At 43.9% G+C, this 13,990-nt stretch overlaps 1 protein-coding gene across 2 annotated transcripts in view; it reads right to left on the reverse strand.

The window, feature by feature from the left end:
* The window catches only part of ASTN2 (astrotactin 2), a 706,126-nt gene that overhangs the window by 414,652 nt on the left and 277,484 nt on the right, over positions 1–13,990 (reverse strand). For both annotated transcript variants that reach the window (XM_083485710.1, XM_083485711.1), the window contains exon 4: positions 13,682–13,831. In XM_083485710.1, coding sequence (XP_083341836.1) covers positions 13,682–13,831 — 150 coding nt within the window. The remainder of the gene's footprint in view (positions 1–13,681; positions 13,832–13,990) is intronic.

Genomic DNA, 13,990 nt, shown 5'->3' on the forward strand with positions numbered 1-13,990 from the left:
AATACATACCAAATTAATAGTCCCCAAAGGTACATCAAATGGCCATGGATCAGCTACCACTAAAAAGTGTAGTAAGCTGATGCTGTTGGCAAAACCCTAGTGGCATTATAAAGGCTCTCAACAGGTGCAATGAATCACATAGATTTACAGGAAATTTAAAGGTACATTATCCGAAATATAGCAAAGAACATACCAACAGTAGCCATCTTGACAGAAAACTTAAACAAAACAATTAAAATCTAATTCAGTATTTAGACCCCCAGGGTGCAGAGATTTAAACAGATAGATCAGTCTGGTTTCTTGTTGGTACAGTAATTTGACATAATCTCTCCTCATCCCAACTTTTTTTCTGATTAACCTATAAGACTGTGTAGAGTAGATCTGTATCTGCATGATGGTGTTCTACAAAGTGCTCAACTAGAGGTGCCTTCATGACTTGATTCCTAATGTGGGCTTGATGTTTCCCAATGCGGACACTGACAGCCCGCGTAGCAGATCCAATGTAAATTAAATTGCAAGGGCATCTAATTAAGTACACCACATATTTGGTCTGGCAGGTACTGAAGTGGCGGATAGTGAATTATTAAGTTAGACTGAGCATCGTAGATCTCTTTTGTCTGTAACACAAACTGGCAAGATACACATCTGCTACATTTATGATGACCCATCAAGCTAGAACTAGTGGGAGAACATGCCAATGTAAGGTCAGAGTGGACCAGTATGTGGAACTGGATGTTTGGTCTCAAAAAGATAAGATAAGATAAGATAATATCTTTATTGCCATTGCCCCCTTCGGGGACAACGAAATTACTTGACTGCTCCATAAAAACACGAATTAAACAATATAGTTTAATACAGCAAGGGAGATTAGATGACTTTCAAAGTCCGGGCTTCCCATTCAGGGTCGAGATCGCTCTGGAGAAGAAGCTGTTCTTAAGACGGCTCGTTCTTGTCTTCATTGTCCTGTATCTCCGTCCCGACGGCAAGAGCTCGAAGAGACAGTGACCAGGATGCGATGGATCTTTTACTATGTCCAGTGCCTATGTCTTTAATAGACCGAGTTTTTCTGAAGCCAACCAATCTAAAATTACTTAATTTTACTTAATGGTGGCTTATTGAGTCTTTTTATACGCTTTATGCGTTTAATATGTCTGGATTACCAATGTTGTTTCCTCCCCTCTTTTATGATTTTATTGTCTAAACTATGCCAATAACAGCTGAATGGATGAAATGAATGACTCTTCACCACCAGACTCAACTCTGCCTCCTGGCCTCCCTTCTTTCACTCACCAGCTTCTGCCTCTGATTCTTTACTTCTCTCTGCCACAGACTCTCCCCGCTCACTAAGCCCTGTTATACCCCTTCAGCTTCTGACACCTTCTCCTCCCCGTCTTCTCCCTCTGACCACTCATCGTCATCCCACTAGCACTCTCTGGGCCCTGACACTTCTTCCCCTGGTTGTTCCCCAACTGATTACTCCCACCATTCCTCGGCGTTCAACCAGTCCATGACAATTTCTATGCAGAGCAAGAAAACACTGAACGGAGGTAAACATAAGAGGAGAGGGGTATAGATGGAAAACCACCACCACTATGACTCCTGCTATCTTTTCTTTTTGAAAAGTCAGCAAAGAGCACAAATATTTGTTTGCTAGAGAGAGGCACACAGCCCCACTACCGAATTAGGTCACTAGCCCATCTAGTCTAGCATCCTGTCAACATAGTGGCCAAACATATAAAATATTATTATTATTATTATTATTATTATTATTATTATTATTATTATTATTATTATTCCACCCACCTGGCTGGGTTTCCCCAGCCACTCTGGGCAGCTTCCAACAGAATATAAAAACATAATAAAATGTCAAACGTTTAAAAACTTCCCTGAACAGGGCTGCCTTCAGGTGTCTTCCAAAAATTGTGTAGTTATTTATCTCCTTGACATCTGATGGGAGGGCGTTCCACAGGGAGGGTGCCACTACTGAGAAGACCCTCTGCCTAGTTCCTTGTAACTTCACTTCTCACAGTGAAGGAACTGCCAGAAGACCCTCGGAAGTGGACCTTAGTGTCTGAGCTGAATGATGGGGGTGGAGACACTCCTTCAAGTACACTGAGCCAAGGCCATTTAGGGCTTTAAAGGTCAGTACCAACACTTTGAATTGTGCTCAGAAATGTACTGGGAGCCAGTGAAGATCCTGTAGGACTGGTGCTATAGGGTCCCAGCAGCCACTCCCGGTCATCAGTCTAGCTGCCACATTCTGGATTAGTTGTAGTTTCTGGGTCACCTTCAAAGGTAGCCCCATGTAGAGCACATTGAAGTAGTCCAAGTGGGAGATAACAGGAACATACAAACTCTGGCAAGAAAGTGCACAGGCAAGTAGGGTCTCAGGCAGCATACCAGGTGGAGCTCGTAGATAGCTGCCCTGGACACAGGATTGACCTGTGCCTCCATGGACAACAGTGAGTCCAAAATGACTCCCAGGCTGCACACTTGGTACTTCAGGGGCACAGTTACCCCGCTCAGGACCAGGAAGTCCCCCCCACCTGCTCCCTGTCCCCCAGAAATAGTACAGTGGTACCTCTGGTTACGGACTTAATTCGTTCCGGAGGTCCGTTCTTAACCTGAAACTGTTCTTAACTTGAGGCACCACTTTAGGGCCTCCTCCTGCTGCTGCTGCTGCTGCTGCTGCTGCTGCTGCCACGCCACTGGAGCATGATTTCTGTTCTCATCCTGAAGCAAAGTTCTTAACCCGAGGTACTATTTCTGGGTTAGCAGAGTCTGTAACCTGAAGCATATGTAACCTGAGGTACCACTGTACTTCTGTCTTTCGGGATTCAACCTCATTTGCCCATGGGAAGCCAAGAAGCAGGACTTGAGTGCAACAGCACTCTCCCTGTCTGATTGCTAGTGTGCAGCAGGGCCGTCTTAAGAATATCCGGCACCATGGTGCAAAGATCCCTCCGGTGCCCCCCCCCCATTTCCCAGAGTTGCCAACCTTTTTACAGTGCTGCTGGCAGCTTTGCAGGGCTGGAGGAGGTGGGCAGCAGCTGGAGGGCAGCTCCTCCGGCGAGGAAGAGCCGGAGGCTCCGGGCGTGGCGCTGCTTCAGTGAGGTGGGCAAGGGTGGCGAGCTGTTGCCGGGAGGCGCTGTGCCCAGCCTCTGCCTCTCCCCTGGCACCCGTGCCGCGGTGGCCACGGCAGACGGAGGTTCCAGACGTGGTACTGCTTCAGCACGGCATGGCAGAGGCAGGCAAGGGCAGCGAGCTGATGCCAGGAGGTACTGCGTCCAGCTTCCGCCTCTTCCCTGGCGCCCTCCAAAACTTGGTGCCCTCGCACCCTGCGGCACTTGTCTCTGTGGGCAAGACCCCCCTGGTGTGCAACCTCCAACAATGCAAAACCCTGGAGAGCCACTGCCTATTACAGTAAGCAGTACTGGTTTAGATAGACCAGTTGTTTCTCTCATTATAAGGCTGCTTCCTTTGTTCCTTTGTACAGTGCTGTGTGAGGCCATGTGGAACGCCCATCACTGCTCAATTACGCTGATCACAGCATTTGCATCCCTATAGCTCTACCTTCACTTGCAAGACTTCCCAGTTGAAGCAGTTTGCGTATTCTGGCCATGACCCTTCTATTGAGTTCAGTTCACTACAGCAGCAGGAGTCAATCAAAGGGCTTCCTAATTAGTGGCCCAGCCTCTGCAGACTGAGAGCTTGTCCAGGAGAGCCATTGCAACATGGTGTGTTCTTTTGTAACAGGGGAAGATTAGTTTCAGGTAAGGTGGCGACTCAGCATTGCCAAAGAAGGACAAAAGAGACTATAAATCTGCATGAGATTGGCAAGCGCTCCTTTATTATTCCAGGGGGATTATCCCTATGGCAAGCCAGCAAGCAAGACCTGAGTGCAACAGCACTCTCCCCACTTGCGATCCCAACTTGCATTCAAAGGCTTCCAGCCTCTGATAGTGGAGCACTCTCTGCACCCCGCACCCAACCCTCACAGCCGCTCTCCAAAATGGGAGCTTTTGGTGAATTACGGCACGGCAGAGGCCTGAGAAACATATTAAGCACAGCCCCGGCCGTAGTAAATTATTCCCGTTGGCAGAATGAGCTATTAATCACTTATTTATTTTAAACGGGAAAGGAGCTCATTTAACCTTTTTATTTACCTTTGGCAGTCAAGATAAACACCATATTTCAGCGCCGGCTCTTATCCACCTAACAGCTTTATACTTCTGGGGCTAAACTCTGCCAGCTGCTTTTAAAGTAGGATTTCCCTTTACATACTATTTCCCCCCCTCCCCCGGCTGTTTGTGGCTGTTTAAAGCAAAGCTAGCAGAGAATAAACACTACTGCCTGAACCTGCACAACTATGTGTGGGTGCTGTGGTACTTTTTCATGGCTCATAAACGGACTCCTGTTGAAATCCTGAGGTGCTTTTTTTTTCTTTATTCGGAGTATCTAGACCTCTGGCAAGCCCTCAAGGACACACAAATTTGTTTTACATGCACACATTAAAGACAGTCTTGTGGCACCCAAGAGAGTAACAGCTTTGTGGTTTTAAGATGTCACAGGACATTCACATTTTTTTGTGAATGCTTGCTGCAACTCTCTGAAACTGAAAGGCATGGTAGTGACATGTGCTAAATGTATGCACTGATATGGCTCTATGTTTATATATGCAAAATATTGGTCCTGCTGTTCAGGATATATTTTCAGCATTTTACTACCTCTGATTCTGGACAAGTGGATTTGGCCACTTTAAAATTTTGATCCAAAAGAGGGCACCAAATCCTCTTTTTAAATCATTTTTTTCATGTATCTTGGGGTTCGCACTAAATACTGTAGGAAGCAAGCTCAGGCATGGAGCAGCTTTGGCATCATCATCATCATCATCATCATTATCAGGTGGTCAACCTGTGTCTCAGCTGTATAACATCAGACCACAAGTATGAGGATCACATGACTGGATTATTTACCCTTATGGAAAATAAATAAATCCATCCACACAGAAAATGTCTTTTCCACCTGATATTCTGCTTTTCTATGTCCAGTGTGGAAAGGTAAAGTAGCATTGTAAGGTCACTTCTATTATGTTCTATCATGATATTCTTATTTATTGTTAGTAAATCACTGTGGGATTTATTTGAATGAAAAGCGACATAGAAATATGATCTAAGGTTACCAGATTTTTTTCAATGAATCCGGGGACACTATTCAGCTTCAATGGATTTTGTATGGGGACTGATTTGTAAATATGGGGACTGTCCCCAGGAAACGGGGATGTCTGGTAACCTTAATATAATCAATCAATTAATCATTCTTTACAAACAAGTCAATTGTCACCTTGAGAGATAATGGGTTGGTGAAGTCACACTAGCAGATAGAAGAGAAAAAGGAAACAAACTATCTGGAACTTTACTAAAAATCCAAGCAATTACCCCACCCCAGCCCAACAAATGAGGACAAAACTCAATCCTCTGGTTATAGGACAGATTACAAAAATCTTCGCACTGCAACGTTTTGTTGCAGGTTCCACTTGTTCTTTTTAAAGAAGTTCTGACATGTTACGGAAATGTACTGCTTCAGAATACTTATGAGCATTTGACAGAATCCAACCACTAAAGAGATGTGGGTGGCGCTGTGAGTTAAACCAGACTTGCTGATCAGAAGGTCGGTGGTTCGAATCCCCGCGACGGGGTGAGCTCCCGTTCTTTGGTCCCAGCTCTTGCCAACCTAGCAGTTCGAAAGCACGTCAAAGTGCAAGTGAATAAATAGGTACCACTCCAGTGGGAAGGTAAACGGCATTTCTGTTAACTGCTCTGGCTTGCCAGAAGCGGCTTAGTCATGCTGGCCACATGACCCGGAAGCTGTACGCCGGCTCCCTTGGCCAATAAAGCGAGATGAGCGCCGTAACCCCAGAGTTGGTCACGACTGGACCCAATGGTCAGGGGGTCCCATTACCTTTACCACTAAATAAAAAAATTCCTTCCAGTAGCACCTTAAAGACCAACTAAGTTAGTTCTTGGTATGAGCTTTCGTGTGTATCTGAAGAAGTGTGCATGCACATGAAAGCTCATACCAAGAACTAACTTAGTTGGTCTTTAAGGTGCTACTGGAAGGAATTTTTTTATTTTGACTATGGCAGACCAACACGGCTACCTACCTGTAACTTTACCACTAAAGAACAACAGCTTTTTGGCAACCAAGATCAAAATACAGCATCAAAATACCAATAAATAGATAATTCATAAAATAATTATTTATTGGCAATCAGGAACTGAAACAAAAGTTACAGCACAGAGTACTGCCCCGTTAAAGGCTTCCACCAGCCATGTCCCTTTCATAAAACTGCATCCCTTCTTCACCAACAAGGCAGCATTATGTGGCCATGGGGATACTCACCTGGCTGTTTTTAAGGTGTTCTCCACTTTAGAATTTCTTGTTTCTAAAAGCTATTATGATTATGATTATATCTTTATTTAAACCCCGCCTTTTTCACTGGTAGAACCCAAAGCCAACTCCAGCGTTGTGGTTTGCTGCTTCTGCAAACATGGGGATGCTCTCAGGCTTGATGTTACTTCCTTTCTTGTTCATGTGTGGAGCTACCTTGATTGCATAAGGATCATTACACAGGCAGGCTTCCTCAAACTCGGCCCTCCAGATGTTTCTGGCCTAGCTAGCAGGACCAGTGGTCAGGGATGATGGGAATTGTACAGTGAGCACTTGGGTTGCGAATGTGATCCATACGGGATGCATGTTTGCAACCCGCAGCGTTCACAACCCATGTCTGTGCACGCACAGGTTGTGATTCGGTGCTTCTGCACATGTGCAAAGCATGATTTAGTGCTTCTGTGCATGTGCAACTGCCGAAACCCAGAAGTAACCCGTTCTGGTACTTCTGGGTTTTGGTGGTCCGCAACCCGAAAAAACGCAGCCTGAAGCAGCTGTAACCCGAGGTATGACTGTAGTCTTAAAATATATGGAGGGCCGGATTTAAGGAAGCCTGACACAGAGAATAGGTTTGCTAACACCACACAGGATTTATTTGGTGAGATGTGACTCTGTTTTAGCTCAGGCCTCTGTCTGGCAGGGACATGCAGCAATGATCTGCAACTTGGCTGTTTGCAGGCATCTCTCAAAAAAGAACCCTTGGACCATTCCTAGCCATTCTTACCTGCCTTTTTGCAACATTTATTAGGTGCTTTATACGCTGTTTTTTTTAAGGAGGGGAGTGTTTGGTGATTTGCATTTATTTAGTTATTTATTTGGAGTAGAGAAAACAAATGCATAAAAACAAAGAAGTCTAACAGCTTTGTAAAACAGCAAGGAATTTCCCTTTTCTTTCATCTTCTCTATTTTACATTTAGGTATTCTTCAGATGAGGGGAATAAACTTTACCCATTGCTGTTAGAAACAGCTTGACATCAGATGTAATGAAATCAAGAAATAGGCAATGTTTAAAACACAGTTAAGGGAGTGCTGCTTATTTGTTGTGTGTCTTTGTTGAGTTCTTTTCACAATCTGTCCTGCTTTGAGCTGTTTACATCCTATAACCTTCCTCCACCCGTTGATACGTACAATGGAAGCCATTCCTAATATAAGCTTGTGAGGAGGTTCGGCATTAATTAAACGGAACCGTAAAATTAATTGCACACATGCACATCCATCAAAGGCAGGTACTAGTCTCTACCCAGGAACCAACGCTGGATGTGAACTCCACTGGCGTAACTGTCATGAGGCTGTTAGGGAGAAAATAAATGCATCCCAAACCGACGATTTCATTTAGGAAGAGTAAAAAATAAAATAAAAAAAAGATTGTGAAGGATTAATGAGGCGAAGGGTTTGTGTTTGCAATTGGATGTAAAATGCAAACATACTAAGTTGTGATATCATCATTTAACCTTAATGTTCAATAGAGTTCCAATCACTAGCACACCAAAGGGGCAATTAACCATGAGCCGTGAAAAAGAGAACATTCCAAATGGGAGAGGGAAAGAGCTGCAGGGGAAAAAACAGCTGCAGTGAAGAAGAATTTGAGAATACAAGGCCAAAAGGTTTAAAAGAGAATAAGGTGGTTTTAAAACGCCCAGCTTGACAGAAAACGCAAAAGGGCACCTTGTGGCACCTTAAGGACTAAAGAGATTTATTGCGGCTATCAGCAAAAAAAGCACCTTAAAAGGAGCTGAGTTTCCCTGTGGCAAGCAGGCGGTCTATTTATTACAAGCGTGAAGTGGAAGGACCAGATGGAGCCTGAAGAGACCCTCGTTCAAAATTTTGCTGCGTGTCTTTGGACCAGGCACACTGTCTGGGCCTAACTGACCTCAGAGGGTTTGTGTGGACAAAAGAAGAGAAGAAAAGAAGAGAAAAGGGGGAAAACATAAACACCAGTTGGAACTCTTCCTTGGTGAAAGATTGGGATATAACGAGTTTTACCCAACTAAGTCCTAGAGGAGACCCATTAAAATGAATGGATCTATGTTCGTCATGTCCATTAATTTCAACAGGTCTACTCTCGAGTAGGGCATTGGATGCAACCCAAAATGCATTTTAAAAACAAACAAATGGAAAGATCCTATGAAGAAAGCAAAAAGTCCATGTGAAAAACTGTTTCATTCCTCGTCCACATATACTGTACAATCAACACAAGATGAGTGTGCATTCCTCCTAGATTTGTGTCACCGCACACCAGGAAAATAGAATCAACTCCCCACCCCCCAATAACTATCATGAGACCCAGAGTACAGGTTACCCTAACCCTGGGAAAGAACCAAGATAATGCCAGCTGATCACAAGGCAATTTAGATAAGAGAAATAGCACAAAAGGGAAGAGTTAGGGCTCCTCCACATGACCTGCTTATTCAGCATTCACCCTGATTTGCTTAGACAAAGCTTATGTAGTGGTTATACTATACCTAGTATTTACTGAGCATTTGTTCTGATTTGTTTACGGGAGTGGTTGGTTATAAGAGAATATAACCACTCCCTATCATCCTGATTTGCATGCAGGGTGAAGATAAGGTGGCAAACGTTGTTAGGCTTAGAGAAGTCCCATCCCAATTAATGACCTCAGCATTATCTCTCTGGATACTTAGAAACAACAAGAGAAATTACATCATTTAAAGCAGCTAAGAAAAAGCGACGTTTTCTCTCCACCAAGTGAATTATTTATGTCCCAAACTATCATCCTCATAATAACAGTAATAAAAGGAATGCTTTTCAGGCCTGTAGTACAGGAGAAGCATACAGAGAGTTCTCTCTCTCTCTTTTTCTCTCTCTTTCACACAGCTCAGAAATAAATAAGGGAGAAGAGAGAATCAAACAGAAAACACAGAAAGAACCAGAAAAGGATTTTCTTCCCTCCAGCCTCCAATCATTGTCTGGAAAATCTAAGTCCTGCTCAAGCAAGCACATGCTGAGAATATTTTTTAGGAAAAAAAAGGTCCTTCCTGGATCATTATTGGAGGCGAATGGGTGTTCCCCCCACCATTACCCCAGATAATTTTCTGTTTCTTATGCTTCCCAAACAAGGAGAACATTTTCCTAAATATTTTCTATCACATTTATTTGGGGCTTGTTGTTGTTTAGTCATTTAGTCGTGTCCGACTCTTCGTGACCCCCCTGGACCAGAGCACGCCAGGCACTCCTGTCTTCTACTGCCTCACATAGTTTGGTCAAACTCATGCTGGTAGCTTCGAGAACACTGTCCCACCATCTTGTCCTCTGTCATCCCCTTCCCCTTGTGCCCTCCATCTTTACCAACATCAGGGTCTTTTCCAGGGAGTCTTCTCTTCTCATGAGGTAGCCAAAGTATTGAAGTCTCAGCTTCAGGAACTGTCCTTCCAGTGAGCACTCAGGGCTGATTTCCTTAAGAATAGATAGGTTTGATCTTTCTGCAATCCATGGGACTCTCAAGAGTCTCCTCCAGCACCATAATTCAAAAGCATCAATTATTCGGCAATCAGCCTTCCTTGTGGTCCAGCTCTCACTTCCATACATCACTACTGGGAAAACCATAGCTTTAACTATACGGGCCTTTGTTGGCAAGGTGATGTCTCTGCTTTTTAAGATGCTGTCTAGGTTTGTCATTGCTTTTTATTTGGGGCAGTCATTGATTATTATCTTTGCTGCTCTAAAATGTGTAGATTTTTACCTGTGTTTTTCCCCCTTCCTTTTTGGAATTTTATTTGTAGTGTCTTTAGGATGTTGTAAACACCTTACAGACTTCCTTTGAAATATGAAATGGTACATAAATTACCTAAATAGTCAATAGTCAATCAATTTTATTTTATAGCGACAAAGGACTTTACAATGGACGACAGAGAATAAAAGGAAACTTCCATCTAAAATCACACAACGTAACCTGTAGCGGATTTGCAACATAAAAGTAATTTTACAACATTAAAACTTAATATTGGAGTGCATTCATATAGCTAGAGCTTCTTGGCTGCCAGCGCAAACTTGGCTCCCTGGTGTGTAATATATAGATGTTTATCTGCTAGGAGTTCAACTGTCACTTCCTGTGTGGATTGACCTGGAAACCAATTAAGAATTGGCAATATAATTTTTCCTCTGGGCATTGTATATAGGGGGCAAATCAGCATGATAGTGTGTGGTGTCCTCTATCTGATTGCATCCATTTACATTTGCAATACATATGGTGAATTTCCTGATATCTCCCCTCTAAATATGCCTAGGGCATCTGTTGAAATCTTAGTTCTGCAAAGGGTCTTCTTTGTTGTGGGAAGGTCAGAGTCTCAAGGTAATGGGGCCTTGAGTGATTGGTCAGAATTTGCGGGTACCAAGGAAAGTAACAGGCGGCAATGATGGATGCTCTGTCTTGGTTGGCATCCTGCACAAAAATCCAATTTCTAAGGTCATGTGGGTTAAGGGCTAAGTAGTTCTCCATTTGAACTACTGCCTAGCCCCCTGTCCTTAGTTGTTTTAGCTAGTTCAGCTTAGTAAGAGTATGATCCTCAAAGGCATTTAGCAGGCATCAGTAAATTACCTAAATAAGCAGATCATCATTATCATCATCGTTTTCCAATAACAATAGAAAACAATCTATTTCCTGCTGCACAGGAGGAAAATGGGGAGAGAACAAATAAACTGTCTCCCCAAAACTGGTCATGTTGATCCCAGCCCTCAGGAAGCGGATGGGAGAATTTCTGCTCACCAATGAAGAACATTTGTTGAAATGCTCCCCATAATTTTGCCTCCCACAAACCGGATGGAACATTTTGGGAGCCTTTTTTTGCTACCTTAAGCCAGCTGAAGGAAGCGATCATTTCACAAGTGCTTTCACTTTGCCCAATGCCATATTCACAAATCCATTTATGAGTAATGAAACTCTGTTAAGGCAAGACACCCACCCACAATTCTATCCGAAGCCCACAGGGGTTAGGTATGCAGTCAGCTTGACAATGGAAAGCCACTCCCCTCTTTTGTGTGAGTTCCTATAGAAAGGAAGACGATGCACCCCAAAGGCACCCCCGTGTGATAAACCACAGTGGGTAATGTTTGGTGCTCTGCATTTAGATCAGGGGTCAGCAAACTTACCGTGCCTCAGGCCGGTGTCTCCAGCGCCGATTGCGCGGCGGGCCGGAGGGTGGGGGAGCGAGTGCGCACACACTATTTCCGGTGCACTTCCAGGTCAGAGGAGCACCGGAAATAGCTTGTGTGCATGTGCACAGGCCTCCTCTGACCCGGATGTGCACATGAAATAACACTTGCATATGCACACAAGCTATTTCCGGTGCTCCTCCAACCTGGAAGTGCGCAGCCGCACAGTGCAGCGCCGGTAAGAGCAGGCATTGGCAGTGGGTGGCAGGGGTCGCTGCGGGCCAGATAAATGAGTCCCTCAGGCCTTATCTGGCCCGCGGGGAAGTGGAAGCTATGAGGAGGCAGGGATAGTATACATTACTAGCAGAAAATCTTAAAAACTTGGATTAAGTTGGCTTTCCAGTGACATTTTGAGGATGGTTTTACTTTCAAGAGTCAAGTCATGTTAAGTCAATAAATGTCTGTTGCTTAACTGGACAGCATCTGAGTCATGGCATCACTGACCAGGGGAAATAACAGTATGGGAAGCCCCAGGCTGGGGTCTTCAGATGGCTGATGTCGAGAATAATATCATTTTCACCTGCTAACCAATGCGAGTGCATAAGTTTGAAATGGCTGTAACATAGAGAAGGTAAAGCAAAGCAACTGATACTCTTATGGAAAAAGAAGGTTTGAAAGAAGTTGAGAACAGTTGCTGCAGCAAGTGTTTTCATAACTGTGTATGAAACATTACAAGTTAGGTAGAATTAGGAAGCTACCAAGCCACAGAAACCATGAGAACAAATGCTAATGATTTTTTCACATGCCTATAATAGGCACCAATACATATGACTTTAAAAGGGTGCTAGGAAATGTCAAGAAGGCTATTGGAGGATATGAGTCATAATGATTGGTTGCATGCAACCTTACATGATCAGAGACAACACACTTCTAATTATCCGTTTCTGGGGAACAACAGCAGGAGACAGATGTGGTGCACATATCCTATTCCCAGGCTTTCCAGAGGCATCTGGTAGGCCACAGTGAGAAAGAGGGTATTTAAAATAGGTACCGTATTTTTCGCACCATAGGACGCACTTTTTCCCCTCCAAAAATGAAGGGGAAATGTGTGTGCGTCCTATGGTGCGAATGCAGGCTTTCACTGAACCCTGGAGAGTGAGAGGGGTCGGTGCGCACCGACCCCTCACGCTCTCCAGGCTTTGCAGACCTCTCCGCAAGCAGCGGGACCGCTCCCGCGGCTTGCAGAGAGCTGCCTGTTTGGGGGCTGGGGTCGGGGGAAGCACGAGCTTCCCCCGCCCCAGCCCCGCGCCTGGGGGGGAAATATTTTTTCCCCCTTTATTTCCCCCCCAAAAAACTGGGTGCACCCTATGGTCCGGTGCGCCCTATGGTGCGAAAAATACGGTAAGTAAAGAAGAACTCTTCTTATGTTCACCCCTGGAAGATTCTCAATTGCCTCTGACAAATAACCCAGATACTTGGAGCACCAAATCCCAAAGCACATTAGTGCAGCACAAGAGGTGCAGAACTGTATCCTGGATGTATCAGTGTAAACAAGTTCCATTTCCCTAACCCATGATGATTATGGAAGTGTCAGAGGAAAGTTGCATGAGGATTTCCTTATGCAGCCTGTTGTACAGGTACATACCAGAAACAGCATCATTGCCAAAAAAAAAAGCATGCCCGAGCCCCTGAGTTTGAATGAGCAAAAAGAAAGATAGCACATAAGAAATGGGGCAGAGGAAGGATGAGAGTGGGGAAATGATTCAATATTCCAAAAGTTGTGGGTCTTTTGCTGTAATGCTATAAGGGAGTATGAGAAAATGGTTATTAATAGGTAAAAAAAATTAATGTTATAATATTTAAAAATTGAAGATTAAGATGAATGAAGAGGGGAGGGATTTGCTGAATTAACATTTGGAACTGGAATACAGAAAAGGAAGGCGTGAGGAGGTCTGGGAAATAAGCAAATGAAAAATATGTGATAGAAAGATTGAACTGTTTTTTTAACTATTTTTATTTTGTATTTTTCTTTTTTCTTTTTCTTTTTTATTCTGTAATTTTCTTGAAAAGCTTAATAAATATTTTATATATATATAAAAAATTCCAAAAGTTGTGAAATTACCTCTGGGCCGGTTTCTGCGTTTTCGCCTCCCAACTGAAGAGCTGCGAAGTGCTGGCTGCAGATGGCCTATCTCGATTGGTGTATTGGTTCGGAAACTCTCCTTGAACTTCTGCATCAGGGACTCCACTGTTTCTTGTGTCACCTCTGTAGCTGCAATTTGTTGGTGAGGGGACAATAAGGAATTGAACAGTTAAAGAGCTCATGCGGAGACAAAACACTGTTTGCCCATCCCAACCAAAACAGAGCCTTCCGCAACCCATCACATCCAATGTTACTCCTACTTAGAGCAGAAAAAAAAAATCAAAATTA

Source organism: Podarcis liolepis, assembly GCF_965112155.1.
Source record: "Podarcis liolepis genome assembly, chromosome: Z".
Classification (NCBI taxonomy): domain Eukaryota; kingdom Metazoa; phylum Chordata; class Lepidosauria; order Squamata; family Lacertidae; genus Podarcis; species Podarcis liolepis.